The sequence below is a fragment of the Helianthus annuus genome, chromosome 13 (genome assembly GCF_002127325.2).
Source record: "Helianthus annuus cultivar XRQ/B chromosome 13, HanXRQr2.0-SUNRISE, whole genome shotgun sequence".
Lineage (NCBI taxonomy): Eukaryota > Viridiplantae > Streptophyta > Magnoliopsida > Asterales > Asteraceae > Helianthus > Helianthus annuus.
In genome coordinates, this window is record NC_035445.2 from 170152138 (window position 1) to 170160203 (window position 8066).

Below are 8066 nucleotides of genomic sequence, written 5' to 3' on the forward strand. Positions count from 1 at the left end.
TTGATTGTTTAATCTGGGAACACATGTGATCCATCAAATATTAAGTAATTAAATACACAAGTGGTTTTTTTTTAATGACTACCTACTCCCTCTCTAATGGCTGCCAGCCAGAAGATGCACAATAAGATTAAAAAAATAAAAAGATAAAAGTTTGACCAAAAATTTGCAGAATTCACTATAAACAACAGTTTCAATAGTTGTTTCTGTGCACTCATCAATTCATTCAGATCCCTATCACACACACACACAGCTCCCAGTTTAAGAAATCACTATAAACCATGGCTGAAACTCTTGCAAATGAACTCCTCAAAGTCCTTGTTAAGAAGCTGACCGATGAAGCCTTCAAGCGAGTTGCTCGTGCTCATGGCATTTACAACGAGCTCAAGGAGTTGAAGAAGACACTCTCCAGGATCCAAGATCTACTTCAAGATGCCTCTCAGAAGGAGGTTACCCATAAATCTGTCAAAGAATGGCTGAATGCTCTCCAACATTTGGCTTACGATATCGACGACGTACTCGACGACGTGGCGACTGAAGCTATGCGTCGTGAGCTCACCCTGCAGCAGGAACCTGCAGCATCCACCAGCATGGTAAGAAAGCTCATCCCATCATGCTGCACAAATTTCTCACTAACTCATAGGCTGTCTCCCAAGTTAGATAGTATTAACAGAGACTTAGAAAATCTAGAAAAACGAAAAACGGATCTAGGTTTGCTTAAGATTGATGAAAAGCCAAAGTATACTAGTAGAAGAAACGAAACCTCTTTGCCAGATGGGTCTAGTGTTATTGGAAGAGAAGTTGAGAAAGAGAAATTGTTGAACAAGTTGTTAGGGGATGATGGGTCATCTAAGGAAAATTTTAGCATTGTACCCATAGTTGGTATGGGTGGGGTAGGAAAAACCACTCTGGCTAGAATTTTGTATAACCATACTAAGGTGCAGAGTCACTTTGAACTCCACGTATGGATTTGTGTTTCTGATGATTTTGATGTCTTTAAGATAAGCAAAACCATGTTTCAAGATGTTTCTAATGAAAACAAGAATTTTGAAAATTTAAATCAGCTTCATATGGCTCTTACAAATCAGCTTAAAAACAAACGATTTCTACTAGTACTCGATGATGTGTGGCATGAAAACGAAAACGATTGGGAAAACCTAGTGCGCCCATTTCATTCATGTGCCCCTGGAAGTAGGATAATCATGACAACTCGTAAGGAGGAACTACTCAAAAACCTACATTTTGGTCATCTAGACTCCCTTAAGAGTTTGTCACATGAAGATGCTCTATCTTTATTTGCTCTACATGCTTTAGGCGTAGAGAACTTCAATTCACACACAACACTTAAACCACATGGCGAAGGCATTGTGAAAAAGTGTGCTGGTTTGCCTTTGGCTTTGAAGGCAATTGGAAGGCTATTGGGGACGAGAACAAATGTAGAAGACTGGGAAGACGTGTTGAACAGTGAGATATGGAATTTGGAAAATAGTGATAAGATTGTTCCAGCTCTCAGGCTTAGCTACCACGATCTTTCTGCAGATTTGAAGCAGTTGTTTGCGTACTGCTCCTTGTTCCCAAAGGACTATTTGTTTGACAAGGAAGAGTTGGTATTATTGTGGATGGCGGAAGGGTTTTTAAGCCCATCAAATGCAACCAAGTCACCGGAACGCTTGGGCCAGGAATATTTTGAAATATTGTTATCAAGGTCATTTTTCCAACATGCACCTAATGATGAATCACTGTTTATCATGCATGATCTGATGAATGACTTGGCCATGCTTGTTGCCGAAGAATTTTTTTTAAGGTTTGACAACCATATGAAGATAGGCACTGATGATTTGGCAAAGTATCGCCATATGTCATTTTCTCGCGAGAAGTATGTAGGTTACCATAAGTTTGAGGCTTTCAAAGGTGCCAAAAGCTTGAGAACACTTTTAGCGGTATCTATTGATGTGGATCAAATTTGGGGCAACTTTTTCTTATCTAGTAAGATTCTGGTTGACTTACTTCCTAGCTTAACATTGTTAAGGGTTCTTTCTTTGAGTCGTTTTCGAATAACTGAGGTACCAGAGTTCATCGGTGGTTTGAAGCACTTGCGGTATCTTAATTTATCTAGAACTAGAATCAAAGCGTTACCGGAGAACATTGGCAATCTTTATAATTTACAGACATTGATTGTTTTTGGTTGCAAAAGTTTGACTAAGTTGCCTGAAAGCTTCTCGAAGCTTAAAAAGTTGCTACATTTTGATACAAGGGATACTCCGCTTTTGGAGAAGCTGCCATTGGGGATTGGTGAGTTGGGAAGCCTTCAGACTCTCACCAGGATCATCATTGAAGGAGATGATGGCTTTGCAATAAATGAGCTCAAGGGATTAACAAATCTCCATGGGAAAGTTTCCCTTGAGGGATTGCACAAAGTGCAAAGCGCTAAGCATGCACGGGAGGCGAATTTATCTCTAAAAAAAATTACTGGATTAAAGCTGCAATGGGTTGATGTGTTTGATGGCTCACGAATGGATACACATGAAGAGGAAGTTCTCAATGAGCTGAAACCTAATAGTCATACGTTGAAAACGCTTTCAGTCGTGTCATACGGGGGAACACAAATTTCAAATTGGGTTGGTGATTGCTCTTTTCATGAGTTGGTTAATGTGTCAATACGTGGTTGTAAAAGATGCACATCTCTACCCCCATTTGGGTTGCTCCCTTCACTTAAGAGGTTGCAGATTCAAGGCATGGATGAGGTTAAAATCATAGGTTTGGAGTTAACCGGAAATGATGTTAATGCCTTCCGCTCACTTGAAGTTCTAATATTTCAAGATATGTCTGTTTGGGAGGGGTGGTCAACTATAAATGAGGGTTCAGCAGCAGTGTTTACATGCCTTAAAGAGCTTTCTATAATCAGTTGTCCAAAATTGATTAATGTCTCACTTCAAGCACTGCCTTCACTCAAGGTTCTTAAAATTGACAGATGTGGTGATGGTGTGTTGAGAAGTCTGGTTCAGGTAGCTTCTTCAGTCACTAAGTTGAGAATAAGTTCTATCTTAGGGCTTACATATAAGGTGTGGAGAGGAGTTATAAGGTATCTTAAGGAAGTTGAAGAATTAAGTATCAGGGGATGTAATGAAATAAAATACTTGTGGGAATCAGAAACAGAGGCAAGTAAGCTTCTTGTGAGATTAAAGGAATTGAGTTTATGGGGATGTTCAGGTTTGGTAAGTTTAGAAGAGAAAGAGGAGGATGGCAATTTTGGGAGCAGCACCCTGTTATCTCTTAGAAGTTTGGATGTAAGTTATTGTAGTAGCATAAAGCGTTTATGCTGTCCAAATAGCATTGAGAGTTTGTATATTGGAGATTGTTCAGTTATTACAGATGTCTACCTCCCAAAAGAAGGAGGGAATAAGCTCAAATCACTTCGTATAAGAAATTGTGATAAACTTGAGGGAAAAATCAACAACACAAGCATGCCAATGCTTGAAACCCTACATATTTGGGCTTGGGAAAATCTAAGATCAATCAGTGAATTGAGTAACTCCACTCACCTCACCAGCCTGTATATAGAAAGTTGTCCACATATCGTGTCACTTCCAGAGCTTCAGCTATCAAACCTCACCCGTTTGGAAATTGGTAAATGTGACAATCTTGAGTCATTACCCGAGCTTTCAAACCTCACCAGTTTGTCAATTTGGACATGTGAAAGTCTGGAGTCATTATCTGAACTATCGAATCTCACCTTTTTGTCAATTAGTGATTGTAAACGTCTGGTGTCATTACCTGAGCTGAAGAATCTCGCCTTGTTAAAAGATCTGGTAATCAAAGAGTGTCCATGCATTGATGTTTCCATTCATTGTGTGCATTGGCCTCCCAAATTGTGTTCCCTTGAACTAGAAGGGTTGAAGAAGCCCATATCAGAGTGGGGGGATCTGAATTTTCCAACTTCCCTTGTTGACCTAACGTTATATGGTGAACCCCATGTGAGGAATTTTAGTCAGTTGTCCCACCTTTTCCCTTCTTCTCTTACATCTCTGGACATAACTGGATTTGATAATCTGGAATCACTTTCAACCGGACTCCAACACCTCACATCCCTTCAACATCTGGCCATTTTCAGCTGCCCAAAGGTGAACGATCTACCAGAGACGCTGTTACCTTCACTTTTGAGTTTGATAATTGGCAAATGCCCAAAATTGAAAGAAAGGTGTGAAGGAAGAGGCTCCCACTACTGGCCACTCATTTCTCATATCCCCTGCATCGACAATTGAAGACTAATTGAAATAAAGGTACATACATGTTTATTAAATATCAGTTAATAATTATTGCTAGACGTTGTTATAAATAAATAACCCTTACCTTCTTCTTCTTTCTCTGTAGTCACTGGAAACAGATTTCCTGTCGTCAATACCAAATCACCGGATTTATAAAGCCATCACAGCTTTTCCGGCGACCTGTCAGGTAACAATTAACATCGCCAAACCTCTAATTATTTATTGTCAATGTTTTGGCTACTGGCTTCTTTCTAGTTTGGGCCTGTTTTAATGTTGGGAGCCCAACTTGTTTACAATTAAGGAATGTTATTTAGCCCAACATAATTCATAGTGTTCATTTGGGTGTTTAGCAAAACCAGCTCGGTTTGGTTAAAACCGTTTTGAGTCAAAATCGGTTCAGTCGTAAGCCGGTTATGAAGTAAAATATTTGATACAAGTCGGTTTGGGTCGCATTGAAAGAGTTTCACCTTTTTAAACCCCTAGTTTTCTAACATCAAAGAGTGTTGTTTGACCCTTGAATTTTTAAAATTGCAGTTAAAGAAAGAAGAAAATCATTCAAGGTTTCTTCAAATCAACAAAACAGATCCAAGACACATCGTAATTGTTGGAAAGGGCACTACGTCTACTGCGTTAACTTGGTTCACTTACATGCTTCAAACATCCTGAGATTCAAGATAAGGTTGCAACAGAAATCAAAGAAACAACAAAAATGAGAAACCATGCCACAAATGTTGTAGAATTTGCAAACGCTGTGAAAAAATGCAAAATCTTCATGCAGATTTCAACGGAACTATCAAGACTATCATGCAGTTCCAGTGGTATGCTATTTCAGATATTTAGCAATTTCTAATACTTCGACTTACAGGAGAGTCTCGTACATGTTAGGCCGACCCAAAGCTCTTTTTGTCTAAAAATTATAAATTATAATTATTTTTAATAATTAGGGTCTCAACAAAAGAAGTAATATTTCAAAGATAGTCTAATATTTTTATTAAAATAATTTCAAGGATCTTATTTTTAAAAAAATACACTTTGGGTATCTTTATATCCTATAAAGATAAAAGTGAGGTAATTAAAATGTTGCAATTTTCATATGCTCTTGTTTACTAAGATGAAATGTTGGTTATGAGGTGAAGACAGGAGATACCGTACCATATCAGCCATACACAAGGATTAAGTTTGGTGTTTGTACCAGAAGATGGTTTCATCACATTGTTGCTTTCATCCAGAAAGCTCCTTTAAGTTTACAGCTTTGCAGGTTAGTACAACACAACCCATATCGATCATTTCTTTTTCATTCAGTTCATGTAACTAAACCCTTGATATGTAAAATTTTATGTGGTCCGGTTTAACAGTCAACCTTCAAGTTCTGTCATTTGACTAAAGCAAAAGTATCTAGATTATCATCAAATATATATTGTTTGTTTACGATTTTGACATGATTTACTGTTTTGATGCAGAAACACAAGCGGGACAGAATTTATTTGGCTCAAGAATCTGCGTATGTGCAGATGATCTTTGCTTCTATTTAGTTAAGTTGCTTCATTTTCAAGGTGAATGAAAACAAAAGTGCAAAGTACAGATTGATGCTTAATCTTCACATTGATGGTGATACAGAGTTGATCCATGATTTAGCACACTCGTATTTGGTGCGACTAGACACACGGAAGTGGACTGGAACATGGTTCAAGCTAAAAAGGGCATAACTTTCATTATGTTTGAAGTTATACGGGGGATAAGTAATGGACATCAACGTCTCAACGAGCCACACGCTTGGACAAATGCTATAGGCAGGTTTTACCGACTCTCGGCACCCAATTTCGACATCTAGAGCTCCAATTTTGAACTCAAGGTTTTCCCCAATTTTAGCAGTTTTAATTAATTTCGTCTGTTCGTAAAAAAACAGCTGGGTTTTTTTAACTAGATATTTATATGTTGTTTTTAGGCTGTTAATTTCAAGGAACCCTTGGAGCGGTTACAAGTTGCGTCTGATGGCACTTAGCGTTCATGGGCTAAGTTACGCACCTCTGATTGGAACTTATAACCAATGAAGAATTAATGGAAATTGCCTCTAATGGCAAGTTACCACTAATAAAGATAATGGAACTAGCCTATGATGTCAAGTTACCATCTGATGAAGATTAAGGAAACTTACCACTGAAGCAAGTTACCTCTAGTGAAGATTGATGAAGTCTCGCTAATGAAGAAGATGCCACATGTTGGTCACTTGTCAATTTCGTACATCTCAACAAGATAGCAAAACTAGCCTATGATGTCAAGTTAACATCTCTTGAGAGGATGTTATACGTAACTATCACTTGTCAATGTTATACATAATTGTCACTTGTCAAGTAGTTGAGTGTGAATTTGGTGCATGAACTTATGTGTGCAAACTTCAGAGAAAATTTGCAAGTCACCCAACCTTGCATAGCTAGGAAATCGTCTTGAATTTCAGTTGTAATTTGTGACTAGTTTTACATTATGTTTTGAAACATTCGATTTTAATTAATACCTCGTGCTTAGAACAATTGTTCTTCACTTCTTCTACTTCATTTATTGTTTTGTTCAATCGATTGAAATGGTGATACTTGACATAACGATTAACTAATATTTCATAGCAAACTAGGTAATAATCAATCTAGGGTATTCGCTAAGTCTTCGTTTGATTGTGATCCACAAAGTCAATCTCCCTACAACATTGAATTTCTTGGAAAGATGTAATTTTCTTGGTAGCAACTCGAAAAGCATCCATTCATGTTCAATGTCTTATAGTGAATCAATATATAAGGTAGACATGACCTGTAAAGTTTACAAAAATATTGTCCTAGGTTATTAATAGATTTATGTTACAACTAGTGAATGCAATTTAGATACTAAGAAGGCACAACTACTATAATGACATGATTGTTTGATACCCTATACTATTGCAACTTTAGTTTACAATTTTACAAAAATATTGTCCTAGGTTATTAATAGATTTATGTTACAACTAGTGAATGCGATTTAGATAGTAAGAATGCACAACTACTATAATGACATGATTGTTTGATACCCAATACTATTGCAACTTTAGTTTACAATAATTGTTAGATATAATACACTTATATTATACTAAGCTAGATAGTATTATTATTATTAATATTAGGTTTAACATAAGTTAATTAGGGAAGACGGTTATTACCGAATGAAACCCTTGTGTATATGTATTTATGTATCTCAACAATATTCATTCTTATCAAGTCATATTCATATGAACTATTCTTCTTCATTCGGATAATCCTATATTCGAAAATCTCAAAATCTAACAAAGTGGTATCAGAGCCACATCGATTGAACTCGGAAACTGCACGCTTAAACAATCAACATGAATCAAGCACAAGGAATCCAAACACAGATCCCCAAATTCACCGGGCAAAATTATTACCACTGGCACATTCAAATCAAAGTATTATTTGAATCACAGGATCTGTGGAATATCATAGACGAGGGATTCAAAGAACTGGGTGCAAATCCAACCGAGGAGGCAACGGCAACGTACAAAGATGCAGTCAAGAAAGATAAACGAGCGCTGTATATTATCTTTCAATCGGTAAACGAAACAATATTCGAGCGTATTGCACTTGCAAAGACATCAAAAGAAGCGTGGAACATCCTGCACAAATCTTACAAAGGAGAAAATCGGGTAAAAAACATTAAACTTCAATCTCTTCGTAGTGAATTTGATGCACTTAGGATGAAAGAAGGAGAATCTATTGAAGATTATTTCAATAGAACAGTATTAATAGTAAATCAATTGCGTATGAA

At 37.1% G+C, this 8066-nt stretch overlaps 1 protein-coding gene and 1 long non-coding RNA gene across 2 annotated transcripts; both read left to right on the top strand.

Moving 5' to 3' along the window:
- Window positions 1–278: 278 nt before the first annotated feature.
- LOC110900159 (putative disease resistance protein RGA4) lies at window positions 279–4259 on the top strand. Its single transcript, XM_022147065.2, has one exon. The coding sequence runs from the start codon at window positions 279–281 to the stop codon at window positions 4257–4259; it is 3981 nt and encodes a 1326-aa protein (XP_022002757.1).
- Window positions 4260–5383: 1124 nt separating this feature from the next.
- LOC110903522 lies at window positions 5384–6800 on the top strand. The gene is made up of 3 exons (XR_002572018.2): window positions 5384–5520; window positions 5723–6114; window positions 6208–6800. It is a non-coding gene; the product is annotated as an uncharacterized LOC110903522 (long non-coding RNA).
- Window positions 6801–8066: the final 1266 nt, after the last annotated feature.

Bases quoted from the DNA above. Each gene is read 5' to 3' on its own strand.
- LOC110900159 (XM_022147065.2), top strand. From the start codon at position 279: ATGGCTGAAACTCTTGCAAATGAACTCCTCAAAGTCCTTGTTAAGAAG.